Source organism: Cricetulus griseus, unplaced genomic scaffold (assembly GCF_003668045.3).
Source record: "Cricetulus griseus strain 17A/GY unplaced genomic scaffold, alternate assembly CriGri-PICRH-1.0 unplaced_scaffold_245, whole genome shotgun sequence".
Lineage (NCBI taxonomy): Eukaryota > Metazoa > Chordata > Mammalia > Rodentia > Cricetidae > Cricetulus > Cricetulus griseus.
The window spans coordinates 9,924-31,817 of NW_023276970.1; the positions used below are offsets into that span (position 1 = coordinate 9,924).

Consider the following 21,894-nt stretch of genomic DNA (forward strand, 5'->3'; position numbering starts at 1 on the left):
GCAGCCAGCTGACCCAGCAGCCCATGCCCTTGTCCACTCCAGCCTGCTGCAGCCTGCAGTCATCTGGCAACAATGTGGTTTGCACTGGCTGGCTGGGGAAGTTGACGCCGGAGAAAAGGTTGAGGCAGTATGCTTGGAAGAAACGCTGGTTTATCCTGCGGAGCGGTAAGATAAATGGTGACCCAGATGTTCTAGAATACTATAAGAATGAACACTCCAAGAAACCCCTGCGGATCATCAACCTAAACTTCTGTATGCAGTTGGATGTAGCCCTGACCTTCAACAAAAAAGAACCCCAAAGGAGTTTTATGTTTGATATCATCACCAATGAGCGCACCTTCCAGCTGGTGACTGATACAGAGGCTGACATGAATAGGTGGGTCCAAAGCATCTGCCATATCTGTGGCTTCAGTCAGACTAAAGAGAGCACTGACACCCTGAGAAAACTTTCTTCAGTCAACCATAGTCTCTGCTCTTCTCCAGCTGAGTTCAGCAGCTCCAGTCAGCACCTTCTCCAAACAAGGAGGTCTTCAGCCCTTTCACACTCTATCCAGCCCACTGTGTCAAGCCACATCCAGCCTGCCTTGTCCACCAGTACACCTCCGGAGTATCAACACTCGCACCAATGCATAAGCCAAAGGACAGAAAATGCCAGAAGTGCCACCTTCTCTCAGAGCACCAGACAGGAGAGTGACACAGCCACACAAAACCTTGCCCAGGGCAATAGACACGGTATCAGCGGAGTCAGTCGTCAAGTCCATGGCATCTATAGCCTTCCCAAGCCAAGCAGACAATTCAAAGACCATGCTTTTGACATCCCCCGTAGCCACCTCAAAGGGAGCCTCACAGTGTCTGAGGCAGATAATGAGGATGTGTACACTTTCAAGGTAACCAGCAGAAACCTTTGTCAGGAATTTGGAGACCTCCTAGTGGACTCAGCCATAGCTCCCCCACCACAGCACCCCAAGATGCCTTGGTGTGGCAACCCTCTACAAAGACCTCCAGTCAATGACTACAAGTACCCAAGGCGAGGTGTAGCAACTGCCTACTGGTCTGCTAAATCCCCAAAAAGGACTATCATGGGTCGATCAGACAGTGACAACTCTGATGACAACTGTGTGCCCATAAACCCAGGTTCTTCTACCCTGCAGGCTTTGGAACAAACAGGGGACAATTCCCACAGTGCCTACATCCCCATGAACACAGTGCCCCATCACTTTGACCCACTGGGCCACCCATCCACACCCCTTCCTATTCATGGAGTCTCCAGCAGAGAAAGGGAAATCCAGCCACCCCCAATTAATCGCAACCTCAACTCTGGTCCAAAAGCAAAGCCACCACCCCTTGACCTGAGAAACAACACTGTCATCAATGAGCTCCCTTTCAAGTCACCTGTCACCAAGTCTTGGTCCTCCCAGTACTGCCATTCCATCTCCACACAAAATATCACCAACACAGGCTCCAGAGACAGAGAGGAGAACTATGTCGCAAAGCAAAACTCAGTGTCTTCATCCCCTGTACCCAGTGGAACTAACAACCCAGCTTTAAAAAAGAATACTAGCAATGAGAATTACATAACCCTGGACTTCCAGCCAGTCTCCCTGAGCCCTCATGATAAGCCATCCACATCATCTGTCACATCAGATGAAAAAGTGAAATATGTCCAAAGAGATTAAAAAAAGACCCAAGCCCTACAAAAGACCATACAAAAATGAACAAAGATCCGGCAGTCCTCAAGACCCTCCAAAGATGCCAAGCTATGGTAAGGATGGCCATCCCATGTCAGTTTTGTTTAAAAAAACGTATGTATGTTCTGTATGTATGGTTCACACATGTGTGTATGAAGTGTGATCATTAATGTCTGACTGTTAACAAAAGAATGCTATTGTGTTGTCTTTGAGTTGTTTAATTGCTGGGGAAGGTGCAACAGTTGTTAAAGTACAGGTTACTTGGGAGGGGAATTTCTACTTTTGTTTCCAGGGAGGATAAAGAGTTGTGGATGCCATCTTGACTGGGGTGGTTTCATGGGGCACGAACCCCTAAAGCAGAGGCTCAGGTGATCCAAATATTTGTTTTCATTTAAATTTGGATGGTTAGAAATGGTAATAGTCACAGTCAATCTCTTTTTAAATAAAAAAATTGGAATAGGATATAGAAATGAAACTTTGTATTGAAATGGATCCTCATTTGTTGATACTTTGTACTGGAATGGATCATCATTTGTTGATATTAGTTAGGTTTTCTAGATATATAGATAGATATTCTTCAAACACTTCAAAGATCTGTGAAATATGTGCCATTTAAATGGTTTAGGGTTTTTCTTGACAGTGAGACACAACTGCTCCAGGCACACCCATTACATCTGAGAGGAAGATGGGTATAGAAGAAACTCCTTATAGAGTTTGCCTTTGATGTGGCAAGACTAGCCATTTTGGCAAGATGCTGTTCTTGCCTGAACTGTTTGACTGTAGTTTTACAAACTAGACATGCAGGACCCACAGGAAAATAAAGAGGGACAGTCCTAAAGGATTTGTGCATCATGGAAGAATCTGCCTGACTTTCTACAGGAAACAGAACAAGTGTTACTGACAAACTGCCAATGCATGTGGTCAGTTTAAAATTTCTTGCTTTGCTGAGAAGTCTGCCAGACACATTGTAGCCTGCAGGCTAGATGGATGCCAAGAAACTTTGGGTGACTGTCTAGGAAGCATGATGTCTCTGTCAGTTCTAGTGTTTGTATATTATCCTTCTATGGTCTTTGATGGAGTTGAAGACAGATAGTTATAGTAATGCACTAAGATAGAATGGTTAAAATCTTATAGTTCTTACTTGATAACTGTTTTGTTATATATAAAGAAGTGGGAGATGTTAGGACTCAGCCCCAGCAGGGTCTCTAAGAGTTGTTTTCCGGCATAACCACAGGTACCTCCTGTTTATCTGACCTCACCCCACTAGCATCAATAACCTTTCTCCTAGGGTTTTTGTTAAGTTTGTATATAAGGCTGCTCCACAATAAAGGTGAGAGACATTCTCTCAGAAAATCAAACAGACGTCTCGCAGTTCATCCAAATCTCCAGGCTTTCACCCAGTACTCAAGACTTACTTTTGTTCCAGGCAGCCACATTGGGTTTGGGTTAGCTTTAAGGTTCATGGTTAGGATTATGGTTAGGGTAGTATTGGGGTTAGCATTCAGGGTTTAGGGGTAGGTTAAGGGTTAGGGTTAGGTTTAGGGTTCAGTGTTAGTGTTAAAGATAGGTTTAAGGTTCAAGGTTAGGCTTAAGGCTAGGGTTCAGTTTAGGGGATTTGGGTTAGGATTAGGGTTGGGGTTTCAATTAGGGTTAGGGTTATGTTTGGGGATAGGGTAAGGGTTAAGCTTAGGGGTAGTGTTAAGGGTAAGGGTTAATATTAGGGTTCAGAGTTCAGTGTTAAGATTAGGGTTAGGTATAGGATTAAATTTAGGGTTGGGTTAGGGTTAGGATTAGGGATTAGCCTGTAAGTTAGGATTAGGGTTAGGGATAGGGTTATGTTTATTCATATGTTTATATTTATGTTTTGGATAAGGATAGCTTTAGGGTTCAGTGTTGAGAGTTAGGGTTAGGGTTAGGGTTACAGTTCAGGATTAGGGTCAGATTTATGGTTCAGGGTTAGGGTTAGGGTAAGTTTAGGGTTAGGTTTAGGATTAGGGTTTGTGGGTAGAGTTAGCGTTAGGTTTCCGGTTCAGGATTTAGGGTTCAAGGTTATAGTTAAGGTTCAGGATTAGTGTCAGGTTTAGGGTTAGGATTCAGGATTAGGCTTCTGTCTAGGACCAGGTTTCATGGTTAGGGGTAGCATTAGGGGTTAGGTTAGGGTTAAGGTTAGGGTTAGGATTAGGGTTAGGCTTTGGGGTGGGTTTAGGGTAAGAGGATAGGGCTATGGTTAGAGTTCAGGTTGTGGTTAGGGAGAAGGTAAGGTTTAGGGTTAGGGGTAGAGTTCAGGAGAAGGGTTAGGGGTAGTTTCCAGGGTTAGGTTTAGTGTTAGACTTTAGAGTTACTATTAGGGTAATGGTTAGAGTTAGGGTTCAGTGTTCAGGGTAAATTTTAGGGTTAGGGATAGGGTTAAAGTTATGGTTAGGGTTAGAGTTAAGGTTAGGGTAAAGGGTTCATAGTTAGGTTAGGGTTCCTTGTTCAGGGTTCCCGGTTCAGGATTCAAGTTCAGGGTTATGGTTACTGTTAACATTACAATTCAGGATTAATGTCATGTTTAGTGTTCAGGTTTAGGGTTAAGGTTCAGGTTTAGGGTTATGTGTTAGGATTGGGGTTAGTGTTAGTGTCGGGGTTAGAGTTTCAAGGTTAGGGTCATGGTTAGGTTTAGTTTAAGGTTAGTTTTAGGGTTCAGGGTAAGTGTTCATTTTTATAATTAGGGTTAGGATTAGGGTTCATGGTTGATTGTTAGTGTTCATAGTTATGGTTAGGGATAGGGTTTCAAGGTTAAGGTTAGAGATAAAGTTAAGTTTAGGGTTCAGGGTTAAGGTTCAGAATTATGGTTAGGTTTATGATTCAGGGTTAATGCTAGGGTTAGTTTTCAGTATTAGGCTTAAGTTTAGGTTTAGGGTTCAGGGTTAGTGCTAGGGTAAGGTTTAGGGGATAAGTTTAGGGTTAGGGTCAGGGTTAAGGTTAGGGATGGGGTAAGGGTTATGATTATGGGTAGGGCTCAGGGTAAGTGTAAGGGTTAGGGTTCAGATTTTGGGTTAGAACTAAGGATTAGGGTTTGGAAAAGGTTAGTTATAGGGTAAGGGTTATGGTTATGGATAGGGTTCAGTGTAAGTGTTAGGGTTAGAGTTCTTATACAGGGTTAGGATTAAGGATTAAGGTTAGTGTTAAGAATACGGTTTTGGGTAGGGTTCAGGGGTAGGTTTATAATTCAGACATGACAGAATGGCTAATGGTTTGTTGGAAAGTGCTGTCTGGGCTTTGGTCAGATGGCTACAGCTCAAAGTTGTTCATTTACTTTAAGTAACCACAGAAGTTTAAATAGTAAGAAATGGTGATGGTGAGAGTCATTTCATTGGAAATGACCAGCAGGTGGAAAAAGAATACACTAGTACTTGCAAAAGTAGTATATGACAAATGTTTTTTCTTCTCCAAAAGAAGACATGGTCTAAACACATTCCAGACTGGCTACAAACATCCCCAAAGAAACATTTTAAGGACTTGATGAGACAGCCTTCACAAAAAGTCTATTATGTTAAATAAATCAGCTTCCAAACTACTCAATGCATAGAATATACATTTGAAATCAGAGTCACAGTTAATCCTGGTCTGGGTGAGGTCTCCTGTGTTGAGTCAAATTAAGCTGCAGGCTCCACTCCTAGTGGTGCCCTTCCATCAATTCCTTTAAGTTTCAGCTATGCATCCATACTCCCCCCAAACACAAACACTTAGGTTTCAGGAAGCTGCCCTGCAACAACACCACTGCATCTCCAGTCGGCATTGTGTGTGGTCGGAGCTAGGATTGTATCTGATCATCTTCAAACCAATGACTTTCTTTCTTGATTAATGAAAACATTCTTGGCAAATGTTTTCCTGCTGGTCTGTCTTGCACTAGTCCAAGAATTTCACCTTTAGTGGCTCAATGCAAATGTCCCAAGCACCCCTCTTAATTATAATCTCAGTTCCTAGAACCAACAAAATAGAACCACGCCATCTGTCAAAAAGTCCGCATTGATGTTTACAGTTCCGAGCAGAAACTGCACACAGTATGTATTTCCATTTATCTCTTTTTCCATCATCCCTTGGGGCCAGATAGATCTTGGTTTCCTTCCATGTACCTCAGGATGGCTTTCTAATACATAGGCAAATGTTGTGTGGCATCATCCTGATTCTTTATTATGTGTGCTTAACACAGAGAAACAAGAATTTTGATGCTCCACAGGAAAGTGGTTTGAATTACAAGGCAAGCTTTTCAAGGAGTATTTCTATATTCTGCACATTGGTCATGACTATGTGTCTTGCCCTCTTTAAACATTTGATCCAGTACTAAGCATATTTTGTTACTAAAAGGCATCTTTATATCTGGAAAAGAGAGGACAACTTCCAGAGATCAACAGACCAATTGTCACTTACCATGTGACTTCTGGGAATTGAACTCAGGTTAACAAATTTGGTGCCAAGTGTCTTTACTCACCAAGGCATCACACAGACCACATTTTCTTTTTCTTTATTGATTTAATTTTCAATATGCTGTATTCTGATTTTTCAATATGAATTACAGAACCATATTAGAGTTTTGGGCATGGTGGGTTGTGTCTTCCAGGACATGTAAGGCTGCTGGAAAGGATTGCAGTCTGAAGTCAATTTAGGGCATGTTTAGGTTTCCAGAAAAAAGGTCTCAAATAACCAAAAAGCAAAAAAAGAACATATTTGATGTCTATGCATTTCTTCTGCTTTTGCTGTTTTTAATACTTTAATTTTCTGAATTATATGGAATGTTGTAGATTGAGTTCCAAATGAGAAATAAACATCCTGGGCTGGCAGGATGGATCAGTTGGATAATGGTGCTTACTCCCAAATCTGAAGATTTGATGTGTGTCAGGACCCACATGGCAGAAAGATAAATTAACTGCTGCAAATTGTCCTCAAACACACACACACACACACACACACACACACACACACACACACACCCCTTCAGCAGCAACACATATTTAAAACATTTTTATTAATCAAGTTGAATAGATGGACTTTGTTCTACTTTTCATAAGTGAGGTAATTTTAACTATCTCCCCTTTGGAGTCCAGTGACTTGAGTGTGATGATATCATCACTTATCTATTGATTATTTTGCTTGTTCATTGAATGGAGGGCTTTGAATTATGTTTGGCTTGGGATTAGCATCTATAAACATTTATTTAGCACATTTGAAAGCATGTTGCTTTGAGAAATTGATGACCCCAGCCCTTTGATTGTCAGTGCTTTTGTTGTCTAGGCACGGGCCCTGGCAGGACTCAGTTCACTGGTATTTTGTCTTCATTCTCTAACTTACTGGAGTGTCCAGTTAGGAATCTGCTGACCACTGTTCCTACATTTCAGTCAATCAAAGAATTGCAGGATTCCTGACTGGTTCTTTGATAGAAACATGCTCAGTAGTCAAGAACATCTATTCTTTTTGAAACCCACCTCAAGTCTATCTTCCACCTGTCTGCCTCTTACATAGTTTTTGGACAGCACTACAAGGAAATTCCTTCACTCCCTTCCAGAAATATCCTTTCTTAGTCAGTGCAATCATCTACTAGACTCTTATGCACTATACCCTCTAGAAATTTAGTAGAATGTTCTTGGGCCAGGATGTGAGTTCTGACATCTACAGTCAAATTGTATAGTATTTTTCCCATTTTAAGTTAGTGGCAAATTTGTTGATAATTCTGGATGGTGTGTTGATTAAATGCATACCTGTTAATTGTGGTCTTCACATTAAAAGTCATGATTAGAGTAATTTTTGATGGGTCAGAATACAAAAATTATTCATTAACTGTGACCACTAGGTGGTGCCACCAATCAAGGAAAACAATGTGGTTACTTTTGCTGGCCAATCAAGAATCCCCCACAGCCTTGAGTTGCACAGGAATGAACATGTGCACTTATACATAAATTTGTGCATGCATAAGTAAGGATCAAATGACTCTTTGTAATGCTGTTACAGTGTCTAATGGTGTTACAGTGTCTTTGTGCTTTCTGGAATGTATGGTATTGAAGTGATATATCAAGAAGTTCCAAAGGCAGGTGTATCAGCTGGCAGTCCTAGTGGCCTGTCTAAAAAGCTGTGTGCTTATTACTGCAGAAGAAAGACTGAACTCCAGGGGGAAATACAATTACAGTAATACAAGACAGCTTTTCTTAGGCTGTGACACTATCAGAATCTGCAGTCACTCCAAGGTCATCAGGTTAACAAAGCGTGTGTGCAGTCAGACCGTTCAGAATTATTAGCAAAGCAGTCACAGAATTAAAAGTAGGGTAACATGCTCTCACAGTGGACATGAGCAGTTACTTCTGAAACCCTGGGGACTGCAGCCTGCTACCATTGAGTCTCCAAAGCAGCTTATAAGATGACCATTTGCACATCCTTTGTCTAATCCAAGAGGAGAGAAAATATGAACCTCTCAACACACACACACACATGTAGGCACAGATACACACAAACACATATGTATGTGCACACAGGTGTACTGACATCCACAAATATATGTCCATACAAATCCCTGTTAATGTACATAGTATAGATTTCTAAATGTTTCTATTTGGAACAAGAACATGCCCGCTAACTAACAGCATTCATGTGAAAATGATGTCACAGTTACATGTGTCTCCAGTTTTTGTGTATAATGTAAACCAAATCCCCTTCCATGTATGTTTTGCATTATGGCTGATTCTCTCCCTGCCATCTGCCCAAAGTTCCCCATTGATATTTAGAGTTCAGATCAGATACTGCACACAGTTTGTATTTCCATTTTGTCTCTCTTTCCATCATCCATTGGGGGCTGAAATAAATCAAAGGTTCCTTCCATGTACCTCAAGATGGCTATCTAATACATGGGTGAATGTTGTGGGGCCTCAGCTTGATTCTTTATTCTGTATGCTTAATACAGACAAACAATGGTTTTGATGCTCCACAGGAAAGGGGCTTCAATTACAAGCAAGCTTTTATGTACTTATATATTCTCCACATTGGTTTCCTTCATATTTCTTGGCCTCTTTAGGCATTTGTTACAGTACTCAACATATTTTGTTACTAAAACTTCTTTACATTATTAGATTTTATTTAAGGGTTTTATTACACTTTATTTATTTTTACATTGCATGTACATTAATACTTTTCTTATGCCTGGTGTACATGCATCTGGAAAAGAGAGGACACCTTCCAGATATCAAGAGACCAATTGTCACTTACCATGTGAGTTCTGGGAGTTGCACTCAGGTCCACCAATTTGGTGGCAAGTGTCTTTACTCACCAAGACATCACACAGACCCCATTTTCTTTTTCTTTATTGATTATGTTTCTATGTGCTCTGTTCTCTATTTACATTATTAACTACAGACCTATATTTGAGTTTGGGGCATAGTAGGTTGTGTTTTCTAGGAGTTGTAAGGCTGGTGTGGAAAGATTGCAGTCTTAAGTCAATTTAGGGCATGTCTTGGTTTCCAGGCCAGGCTGGAATACACAGAAAAAGGAGGTCTCAAATAACCAAAGAGAAAAAGAAGAACAAATTTGATTTTCAGACCTTTCTTCTCCTCTTGCTGACTTATTACCTTCATTTTCTGAATTATATGGAATGTTATAGATTGAGTTCCAAATGAGAAATAAACATCCTGGGCTGGCAGGATGGATCAGTTGGATAATGATGCTTACTCCCAAATCTGAAGATTTGATGTGTCAGGACCCACATGGTAGAAAATAAAATTGACTGCTGCAAATTGTTCTCAAACACACACACACACACACACACACACACACACACACACACACACACACAAAATCAGCAGCAACACCTATGTAAAATTTTAAAAATCAAGATGAATAGATTGACTTTGTTCTACATTTCATAAGTGAGATAATTTTTACTATCTCCCCTTTGGAGTCCAGTGATTCTAGTGTAATGATAGCATCACTTATCTACTGATTTTTCTTTATTTGTTCACTGAATCGTGGAGTTTGAATCATATTTGTCTTGGAATTAGGATCTATAAACATTTACTTAGCACATTTGCAAGCATGTTGCTTTGAGAATTTGAAGACCCCAGCCCCTTGATTTTCAGTGATTTTGTTGTCTAGGCACATGCCCTGGCAGGCCTCAGTTCACTGTTAAGGTGTCTTCTTTCTCTAAGTGACCTCAGTGCTTCCTTACGAATCTGCTGACAACTCTTCCTACATTTCAGTCCAATCAAAGAATGGGAGGAATTCTGGATAAATTCTCTGAGAGAAACATACTCACTTGTCAAGAATATCCATCCTTTTCCTCCAGAATACACCTCTAGTCTGTTTTCCACCATAATTTTTGGACACCACTACTGGGAAATTTCTTCATCAACATGTCTCAAATAAATAAATAAGTCAAGGAAATAAATAGATGAGAGTGATTAAGGATGACATTCGTATCAATCTCTGGCCTCTACACACACATATGCTACACACCATTTGGAGTCCATTCCCTAGGTAACGTGAAATTACCTTAAAAATCCATTTCAAAACAAAATAATGACAAAAAACTGGGAGTTTGGAAAGGCTGAGAAGACAGGCATGCTAATCTTGTGAGATTAAATAACTCTGATGGAGCAGGCACCCATGGGTGAGGGAGATGGAGGAAGAGAGATGTGAGAACTACCAGAGACACTGGAGACAACCCTTGTGGGTTTGTGCAGGCTTCCTGGAGGGAGGAGGAGAGACAGCTTTGGGGGAGCACAGCTGGAGGGGTCACTGAGAGAGAGAGTTGGGCAGTCCTGCATCGCTCTAGCAGCCAATTCCCCTAGACTGGACTGCACTGCATCCACTTTCCGAGCCCCACACTATGACGCCCCCCACACCCCCCCCAGACAGGACCACACCTCTTGCCATCTGCTGCCTCTGCTCTTGCACTCACTCTTTCTCATCCACACACACACTGGAGGTTGCAACGGCCTCAGCTGGAGTGGAGAGTGCCCAGGGCAGACTGTGGACCCCTCCTAAGACATGTATCATAGACCAGCAGCTTCCCCCAGAGCTGATCGTCCCATAGGCGCCTGGCATAAACAGCACCACAAGAATAACCTCTGACTCCTTGGACATCCTGGCTTGCTATGGCTTCAACAAGGGACAGGAACCGAGGAGGCTCTGGAGCTGAGGTGGCCAAGGCTGCAATGGGTCAAAGGGGAGGCAGGAGCTGAGCATTGCGAAGAAGCCAAGGGAAAGGCAGGGGTGGACATTGGTCAAGGCTCACATGGGAGACAACGAGGATGACCACCCACCACCAAGGCACCCAACACTCATGGGAACTGAAGGAGATGAAGGGCCCGCGCGGGGTTATTAAAGCTAACCCCCAGCCAAGCAACCCAGAAGAGTGCACTGAGGGCAGGGGACGATTGATTGTCAAGCTATGCTCAGGCAGGCATAGCCCCTGGAGGAACCCTGGGCTGCAAGTGTGTTCCGGTGTTAAGGATCAATGTCCTCCAATTCATATTAATTCTCGCAGCTAGCTGCACTCTTCAGCAATGCAGGAGCCGAGTGATCCACCTCTAAGAGTCAATGTTTTGGATGTGGAAAGAGACAAACTTTACCCAATGGGAGCTAACAGCGTCAGGGTCACCACCACCATCCCCCACTGCAGACATTTCTAAAGGACACAGGAGAGAAGGGGAGGATGGAGTATGGGTCCCCTCAGGCCACCTAGCTAGACATAGAAGAAAGAGACAACACAAACTCTAGAGAGGGTCGGAACTGGAAAAAGATGCTGAACGACTCTAGCCTGTGACTGGGTATGCACCAGGTAAGAAGGGCACCCGGGGCGAGCCCCAAGTGCACCCAAGGGGGTTGTCGGCCCAGACCACGGTAAGACCTGGGTACTGCCTTGTCCACGGAAGGAACAGGAGTCCCAGGGAGCCGCCACCAGACGGCCCTCCCACGGGCCCTCTCCATCCCTCGCACCTGGGGACCAAAGGGAGCACCCCCCCAGAGTTCTTTAAACCTTCACACCCAAAAACAATAGCCAGGTACCAGAAAGAACACCCAATACCACTCACCATGCACCACACCACACTGGTGTCACCACCACCACCTTGTCTCCTCCTCCCCCTCTGAGGACAACAGATCCTGGGACACAACTCCTAGCAAGAAGAAGGTTTATGTAGGCTCAGCAGAAGAGCTCCCCTGGCTCTCTCCTTAATGATCCTTATTCAGGTTAACTTACAGTAACCATGTTGCAACTTTTACTTCCTCTAGATAGTCAAGTTCGACTTCTTCTCAGCACTCAGCCAGGGCCATGGGCAGACCCCTGCAGGGTCGATCTGAGGGCCTCACTAAACCATCCAATTGGCAGTAGCGAGGGGCTGTCTGTATAAAGGGGAGGGACTTAATCAATGCAAGCTTATGACCTGCACTTACTGGGAATTCCTAATTCATGGGCAATAATTGCAATCCCCGATCCCCATCAGGAATGGGGTTCAACAGGTTATTAGCTCCTGCTGCAGAGTAGGCACACGATGAGCCAGTCAGTGTAGTGTAGCAGGACTCAATTCACTGGTATTTTGTCTTCATTCTATAACTGACCTGAGTGCCCAGTTATGAGTCTCCTGACCACTGTTCCTTGTCCCGCGCGCTCTGTATTTTCTCGGCCGGCAAGAAATACACGCAGGACACTCGGATCCTTCTGCAGACAAGCTTTTAATGCATCTTGTGAGGGGAGAGCATAAGCTTTCCAGAGCGGAGACACTGAACCAAGAAAACCATCCCTTATAAAGGCTGACCAGCCGCCTGGGACGTGTTACCCTATGAATGGCTTCAGCTCCTCAGGCCAAAATGAGCCACGGGATAGGCAGAGATCAAAGGAATGGAGATTACCCAGCGCCTGTGAAGTAATTTACATCTTGGTGTCTTCAGGCACCATTATAATGCAGGAAACGGCCCCTTACAGTTCCTACATTTCAGTCAATCAAAGATTTGCAGGATTCCTGGCTGGATTCTTTGATAGAAACATGCTCAGTAGTCAAGATCATCCATCCTTTTTGAAACCCACCTCAAGTCTGTCTTCCACCTGGCTGCCTCTTGCATAGTTTTTTGACAGCACTACAGGGAAATTCCTTCACCCCCTTCCATAAATGTCCTTTCTTAGTGCACTCATCTACTAGACTCTTATGCACTATACCCTCTAGAAATTTAGTAGAAAGTTCTTGGGCCAAGGTTGTGAGTTCTGACATCTACAGTCAAATTGTATAATATTTTTTCCATTTTAAGTTCTGTGGCAAATTTGTTGATAATTCTGCATGGTGTGTTGATTAAATGCATACCTGTTATTTGTGGTCTACAGATACAAATTAGGATAAGAGTAATTTTTGATGGCTCAGAATACAAAAAAAAAAAAAAAATATGTATTAACGTTGACCACTAGGTGGTGCCACCAATCAAGGAAAACAATGTGGTTTTCTTGCTGGCCAATCAAGGATCACCCAAAGCCTTGAGTTGCACATAAATGAACATGTGCACTTAAACATAAATGTGTGCATATATAAGTAAGCATCTAATGAGTCATCCTACTGAAACAATAGTGCAAAAGTGTCTTTCTGCATAGAAAGCCATGCATTGAGTTGAGGCATTCTGGCAAGCATGGTATTAAAGTGATAAAGCAAGAACTTCCAAAGGCAGGCGCTTCTGCTGCTAGTCTCAATTGCCAGGCTAAGAAGCTGTCTGCTTATTACTGTAGGAGAAAGACTTAACTCCAGGGGGACATACAATAACAGTTATACAAGACAGCTTTTCTTAGGCTGTGACACTATCAGAATCTCCAGTCCCTCCAGGATCATCAGGTTATTAAACTTCCATCCAGTCGGGCCATTCAGAATTATTAGTGAAGCAGTCACAGAATTAAAAGAAGGGAAACTCACTCTCACAGTGAACATGAGCAGTGACTTCTGAAACCCTGGCGACTGCAGCCTGCTACCACTAAGTCACCAAAGCAGCTTACAAGATGACCATTTTGTATGTACCTCTCAACACACACACACACACACACACACACACACACAAAAAAAAAAACACATATGTATGTGCACACATGAGTATTGACATCTACAAACATATGTCCATACAAATCCCTGCTAATATTCCTTGTATACTTTCTAAAAGTTTCTATTTGGAACTAGAACTTTCCAAGCTAACTAACTGCATTAATGTGAAAATAATGTCACAGTTAAGTGAGTCTCCGGTTTTTGTGTATAATGTTAATCAAATCCCCTTTCATGTATATTTTGCATTCTGTCTGAATCTCTCCATGCCATCTGCCCAGCATTCCCCATTGATATTTACAGTTCAGGTCAGTTCCTGCACACAGTTTGTATTTCCATTTTGTCTCTCTTTCCATCATCCCTTGTGGCCAGAAATAGATCATGGTTTTCTTTCCAGTCCCTCAGGATGCCTTTCTAATACATGGGCTAATGTTGTGGGGCCTTGGCTTGATACTTTATTCTATATGTTTAATACAAACCAACAAGAAATTTGATGTCCACAGGAAAGTGGCATGAATTACAAGCAGTGTTTAAAAAAGTATTTCTATATTCTGCACATTGGTCATGTCCATGTGTCTTTGCCTATTTAAACATTTGGCCCTGTAGTAAACACATTTTGTTACTAAAATTTCTATACTTTATTAGATTTCTTTAAGTGTTTTATTACACTCTATTTTTATATAGTTTGTACATTAATACTCTTCTTAAGCCTGTTGCACATGTATCTGGAAAAGAAAGGACAACTTCCAGAATCCAGAGACAAATTATCACTTACCATGTGAGTTCTGGGAGTTGTACTCAGGTCCACAAATTTGGTGGCAAGTGTCTTTACTCACCAAGGCATCACACAGACCCCATTTTCTTTATTGATTATTTTTCTATATGCTATATCCTCTATTTTACAATATGAATTACAGAACCATATTTGAGTTTTGGGCATGGTGGATTATGTCTTCTAGGACGTGTAAGGCTGCTGGAAAGGATTGCAGTCTGAAGTCAATTTAGGGCATATTCAGGTTTCCAGATCAGGATGGAATATACAAAAAAAATGGTCTCAAATAATGAAAAAGAAAAAAGGAACACACTTGACTCTCATGCCTTTCTTCCCCTCTTGTGTTTTTAATACTTCAATTTTCTGAATTATATGGAATGTTCTAGATTGAGTTCCAAATGAGAAATAAACATCCTGGGCTGGCAGGATGATCAGTTGGATAATGGTGCTTACTCCCAAATCTCAAGATTTGATGTGTGTCAGGACCCACATGGTAGAAAAATAAATTAACTGCTGCAAATTTTCTTCAAACATACACACACACACACACACACACACACACACACACACACACACACACACCATCAGCAGCAACACATATGTAAACCTTTTTAAAAATCAAGGTGAATAGATGGACTTTGTTCTACATTTCACAAGTGAGTTGATTTTTACTATCTCCCCTTTGGAGTCCAGTGACTTGAGTGTGATGATATCATCACTTACCTATTGGTTTTTCTTTACTTGTTCACTGAGGGGTGGAATTTGAATCATGTTTGTCTTGGGATTAGGATCGATAAACATTTATTTAGCACATTTTCAAGCATGTTGCTTTGAGAATTGATATCTCTAGCCTTTTGATTGTCAGTGATTTTGTTTTCTAGGCACGTACCCTGGCAGGATTCAGTTCACAGGTATTTTGTCTTCATTCTCTGACTGGAGTGCCCAGTTGTGAATCTGCTGACCACTGTTCCTACATTTCAGTCCAATCAAAGAATTGCAGGATTCCTGGCTGGATTCTTTGATAGAAACATGCTCAGTAGTCAAGAACATCTATCATTTTTGAAACCCACCTCAAGTCTGTCTTCCACCTGGCTGCCTCTTGCATAATTTTTGTAGAGCACGACAGGGAAATTCCTTCACTCCCTTCCAGAAATGTCCTTTCTTAGTCAGTGCAATCTTCTACTAGACTCTTATGCACTATATCCTCTAGAAAGTTAGTAGAAAGTTCTTGGGCCAAGGATATGAGCTCTGATATCTACAGTCAAATTGTATTCTATTTTTTCCATTTTAATTTCTGTGGCAAATTTGTTGATAATTCTGGATGGTGTGTTGACTAAATGCTGTTAATTATAGTCTACACATAATAGTCAGGATAAGAGTAATTTTTATGGGTCAGATTACAAAAATTATTTATCTTCTGTGACCACTAGGTGGTGCCACCAATCAAGAAAAACAATGTGGTAGTCTTGCTGGCCAATCAAGAATCACCCACAGCTGAGTTTCTAAAAAAAGAAATTAACTTACCATGAGGAGGGGGGTACCTAGGGATAACAATGTAACAAATGCAAAGTACCCAGAACATCTGGCACACAGTACTAGGAAACAGAAATGCCCACTTGAAGATTTTATGGAAGTGTAACAGTTAACAAAGAAAAGACAGAGTCTGTAGCACCGGACATAGTTAGCAAGACAAAACGTCAGCCCACAGACTGGGAAAAGATATTCACCACCCCACATCGGACAGATGGCTGATTTCCAAAATATGCAAAGAAAACAAGAAGCTATTCTTGAAAATGACAAACAATCCAATTAAATAATGGGGTACACAACTAAATAGACAATTCTCAATACAGGAATCTATAGTGGCTGAAAGACACATAAGAAAGTGATGAACATCCTTAGCCATCAGGGAAATGCAAATCAAAACAACTCTGAGATACCATCTTACTCCTGTCAGAATGGCTAAAATCAAAAATAACAATGACAGTTTATGCTGGAGAGGATTCGGATGAAAGAGGCACACTCCTCCACTGCTTTTGGGAGTGCCAACTTGTACAGCCACTTTGGAAATCAGTATGGTGACTCCTCAATAAAATGGGAATAAGTCTACCACAAGATCCAGCAATTCCACTCCTAGGCATATACCCAAAAGAAGCACATTCATATAACAAGGAGATTTGTACAACCATGTTCATAGAAGCATTATTTGTAATAGCCAGAAACTGGAAGCAGCCTAGATGCCCCTCAACTGAGGAATGGATAGAGAAAATGTGGTATATTTACACAATGGTGTACTACTCGGCAGAAAAAACAATGGAATCTTGAAATTTTCAGGATTATGGATGGATCTAGAAGAAACCTGTCTGAGAGAGGTAAACCAATCACAAACAGACAAACATGATATGTACTCACTCATATGTGGACCTGCTTTATGATACATAGTAGTGACCGTGCTTTATCAGAGCTGCTTTTAATGATGTTTCTCAGAATGGTTTCCTTCCAATTAATGATTGACAAGCTAATTTTAAAAAAATGGTGCCAGATTCCTCAAGGGTAACAGAACTGTGCTTTTTTTCTGGGATTTTGGTTTTTACTATTTTTTTTTTAATGGAGAGTGCTGGATGTCTCTGCAATTTTGTTTAAAGGGCTGCATAACCAGGAAAAGCTATTGCTTCTATTGGTGCATAACATACTACCATTATTGGTATATATATATATGTATATATATATATAAATACATATATATATATATATATATATATAGAGAGAGAGAGAGAGAGAGAGAGACTTTTTCGAACTTTAGGTGTGCTGTTATCTTTGGAAAAAAGTATCCCAGTTTACCCCGTTCAGTTGGCATTGTACAAAAAATTAACAGCCATATTGTTCTAGAAATGTTGAACCTACTTTTTTTCCATTTGTACAGGGGTAATGCACTGTATTAAATATGTAAGGTCTTAAAAAAAAAAAGAAGGGATTTTGAGAGCCCATCCCATATGAAGGTTGCTCTCTTGACCTGGACACATGGGGAAGGGCCTATGCCTGGCCCAGGATGATGTGGTAGACTTTGGGGAACCCTTTTGAGGGCCTTACCCTTCCTGGGGAGTAGAGGGGGGATGGCTAGGAGCAGGTGGGATTTTGGGGGGAGGGGGGAAGAGGGAGAAGGGATTGACATATGAAGCAAGCTTGTTCCTAATTTGAATTAATAAAATAAAATAAAAATTAAAAAAATTCATACCTCCTTACAACTCTCCTGTTTTATTGTTTATTGCTCAGAGAAGCAGAATCCTACTCTCAACACCTTAAGCTCTTTCCAATGCTCTTCTGTGATGCTTTGGTGTATTCTGTGGACATCTGAATGTGCACCCCCATTTGACATCTCCTACATCTAATGTTTTAACACATTTGGTCTTCTTGCATCAGACTGATCATACAAAGTCTTCACATAGCCATCACATCTACATACCATCCATTTTTATAACCTTATTTATCCATCTTAATTGTTAGCAGGAATCACACACAGTGCAGTCACTGCATTCCCATCCACTGACAGTAAAATTTAATACAAATTTTATATATTATTATATTTTAGTTGACATAAAAACCTTTACCCTAAATCCCAGCTTTTTTTAGTTAATAATAATATGTACCAATTTTTTTAAATGATGACAAATAAATGTAACACATTACGTTTGGATAACTAAAACACACATATTTTTTTCCTGTGGAAGGAAAAGCATTATTTTAAAACATAATGTATCTTTGAATTTTATTAAAATGTCAAAGCTTCCCAAAGTATACAGAATGCATCATTTAACATAATTGGCTTAGGAAGAAATGGAGGCAGCACTGATGGGCACTACTGTCCTTGGCTGCCAGTGGTTTTGAAAACATTTTTCATTACCCTAACCAATAGCAATTTGTAACCTTGAATCTGAATGACCAGAGGAGACCAGGTGGAGGGAAGTCTGGCTACAGTGTCATAACAGTAACCTAGCATCCATAGGCTGTAACTTTACAGCACAAAGCCAAGCCTGTTTGGCTAGGAGTGGGCAACTTTTCAGTCAGGGTGCAGGAATCCCATCTGCTAGCACTGGAGAGAGCTGTGACAGGCAAGTGAGCCAGTGAGTGTTAACTTTAGGGGACCATGGCTTTCCTTGGAGCAGCAAGGTTTCCAAAGGTTCACTCATGCCTTTTAGGCCTCATGAGCCAGCAAGTGCCACCCAGGCTGCATTCACGCTCTCTGCACTTACTGGGCAATGGTGAAGAGGCAACACTGAGCAACATTCCCTGGGTGGCTGAGCAACACTGATGATGCCCCTCCCTCCAGCAATCACAGGCTGCTGCTACCCTCTGAGCCCCTTCTGCCCACAGACCTTCTGAGACCTCAGCTTCCCAGAAATGCAGGGCCAGAGGGGCACACTTAGATTTGGAGGCACCCACCCCTTGGCTAGCCCAGTGTGCGCCCCACAGGCATCTTTCTGCCAAGGATTTGTCATCCTTGAACCCACCACTGACAGAGGCCTATGTGGAGGATTCTTGCTCCAAGAAGGCATGCTGTAAGCCACTGTTACCCTGCAGGGAGGATGGGGCAGGGAAAGTCCTTCTGGAAGCCAGTTACTACCAAAGCCCTGGGACAGGCAGGCTCTGAGTGCCTGCCATTCACAGGCTTTATGTAGCCCCAGGGGCCTCCATAGGAGGCTGGCAGCCCAGGCTGGTCTAGGGGCAATCAAGGAGCCAGAGGGTACTGTCCTCCACCAGGCTGCAACTTTCCCCCCTGTTTTTCAAAGAGGAGGAAGGGGTCTGTCCCTTTAGATTCTGTCCTGAGTCATAATCCTTCAAGAGAAGACAAACTGACAAACAACAAACACAGGGCTGAGACTAGGAATAAAGGGCATATACCTAGATTCCTACATTTACCATTGGAAGTCCTCAATTGGACCCCCTATTTTACCAACAGAAGTTCTCAATTAGAGCACCTATTTTAACCTAGATTGCAGGTTTGATCCAACTCTCCATAGAATACCTGCCCTAGAAGGGAAGTTGAGGACTTCTAGGTTACCCAGGCCTGGCCTTGTAGGTAAATCTGCCAAGCTCTTGGCCTGTTACCTCTATTACCTGTTTCCCTAGCATATATAAATTAGAGGAACATGAACTTAACCAAGAAACAAAACATTTACTCAACCAACTAGTTGGGGTTGAAAAACCTACAACTTCTGAGTCCTGGGAGGGTTTTGAGTTTCATGGTCAGGAAAAAAAAATGTTGTACCAGGTTCCTGGAGCCCAGAGATTAAACCAAGGTTTTGACACTCTGATGCAAATGCAAAAGGTTTCTTTTTATTTCAAGCAGGCCAGCTATGATCTTACTGCATGACAGGCAAGTAAGATACCAACCACCCAAAAATAGAAGCTTTTACAGGGGCAGACCATGAGGTTGAAAGCCACAAATTACAGGGTTTCCATGGTTACTTCGGATTATACAAAGTACAGAGTATAGCAGTAACTATATATTTTAAGTGAGATGCATTTGAGTGAAATAAGACAGGGCATGGGCTTGCAGGGTTAGAGAGTCACTGGGTACTGTCAATTATCCCCTTGGCTGCTGGATGTTTTTCTTTTTTTCTCTTTTTTTAACAAAAACCTGAACACATTTATTCAAAAACAGTTCAGTTAAGTTAAAATCCTATAATCAGTTCAGCCCCAATTTCAGTCACTAGGGTGTGAAGTGTAGATTTGTCACTAGCCACATCTGGGTGAATCCCTTGGTCCTCAGGTACAGCCTGGTGAGGAAGCTACCCTGCTTGTTAGCTGCCAGGGACTAGAAAGTCCTCCCCAGTTCTGAGCAGCGCCCTCCTCACCCAAGTGCCAGGGTCGCTGCAGGCCGCTCAAGGGCTCCCAGGTGATGGTGGCTCCTGCACAGGGGCGGACAGAGGCTTGAGGAATCGGGGTGAGGAAAGATTTGCCTGTAGCTGTAGTTGTAGTGAATGTAGCTGCTGCACTGCCTCCTTGATGAGGTTTCCCGAAAGCAGGAGCTGCTGCAGGAGCTGGTGCTGGCCGTCGTCTCTGGTGTGGGTCTCGGGCTGAGATCCACGTCGCTGTTGCAGAAGGCGGGACATGGCTGTGCTCTGGGTCCAACCCCGCCGGCACCGGCCTGATAGAGGCTGCGGGGTGCTCGGCTTTCCTGTCACAGGAGGTCCCTCAAGGCCAGGCTGCCGGGACACAGGGCATAGGGCACTGGCGCCCACAGTGAGCTCAGCCACGCAGTAGGGAGCCGCCCGGCTCTGCACGTGCCCGCGCTCCCACAGCATGCAGCGAATGGCTCCAGGGTGAGCTGGGGCCCTGGTCTCTGCAGGCACAGAAGATCACAGCATCTGCCTCGCCGGGGACCGGTTCTGTTCCACTGAGATCTCAGCCAGGACCCGCAGGGGCGGGGGGCCCGGGGCAGCACTCGGCGAGGCAGGGCCATCGTGTGCTGTGTCCAGCATCAGCATCTCACCGATCTTGGCGATGAGCTGGTCCACATGGGTCAAGCTGGCCAGAATCACAGACTGCTGCAGCAGGAGGAAGCTGTCGTCCTTGTCCTCCCCCTCTGCCTCAAAGCCGGCTTCCTTCTCCGCCCTCTGGCACGGCATGGCCCTCTGCCTGAGACCCCTCGGCTGTGGGGGCATCGCTGGCGACCTGGCTGTCTGTGGGCTTGGTGGGCGGCTGCTGGGGCAAGAGAATCACAGAGGCTGGGGCCAGGCCTGGCCTGAGATGCAGAAGCCTGGGGCCAACAGACTTCCAACCTAGGGAGGCTGCAGGATGTTTACAACCAGCAATTAGCAAAAGAATGTTAACAGGAGTTTTGGACACTTACCTCCCCTTCTCTGAGAGCAAGCTGTCAGGTGCTGCCCATGGCACTCCTGATTTAGTGAATTAAGTTTTGCCTTACCTGTAGAAATTCCCTTTTCAGGGCCCAAGTTCTTAAACTTTTATTAATTTTAATTTTCATTTGTCAGCTTTAACAGCCTGGGGCCTAGGTCTTGGGATATTCCCTTAAAGGCCTGGGGTATTGACAGTAAAACACAGACCCTTGTCTAAAACTTGGACTTGGCCTGTGAGAGATGGTAATTGTCTCTAGCCAGGGCCTTTTTTGGAAAGATTGCTTCAGATCCAGAGAACCCAACTCCTCCCACCATATGGAGCTGTTGTTATTGGTCCAATGGCCACTTTTGGCTTAGTAATGTTCTAGAGATACCCTGTGATCCCTTTGTGTGGTGCCATTTGAGTAGCTGCCTCTTGAATTCGTCCCCTCATATTGTGTTCCTGCTACTTCATAGAGGTCTATTCCTTTCTTCTCCCCCCCACCCAGAGTAGTATACAAGATGCTCTTTTCCTTAGAAGCTTAAATCTCAGCACTCCTGAG

The 21,894-nt window shown here is 43.0% G+C and overlaps 1 protein-coding gene and 1 pseudogene across 1 annotated transcript; one reads left to right on the plus strand and one right to left on the minus strand.

Moving 5' to 3' along the window:
* The first annotated feature begins 254 nt into the window (after positions 1-254).
* LOC113838104 (GRB2-associated-binding protein 2-like) lies at positions 255-1,676 on the plus strand. The gene has a single exon (XM_035453789.1). The coding sequence runs from the start codon at positions 255-257 to the stop codon at positions 1,674-1,676; it is 1,422 nt and encodes a 473-aa protein (XP_035309680.1).
* Positions 1,677-20,293: 18,617 nt separating this feature from the next.
* Positions 20,294-21,121, minus strand: LOC100769263 (annotated as a pseudogene).
* Between the last annotated feature and the right edge of the window lie 773 nt (positions 21,122-21,894).

Excerpts from the sequence above, each read along its gene's own strand:
- LOC113838104 (XM_035453789.1), top strand. The coding sequence starts at position 255 with ATGCAGTTGGATGTAGCCCTGACCTTCAACAAAAAAGAACCCCAAAGG.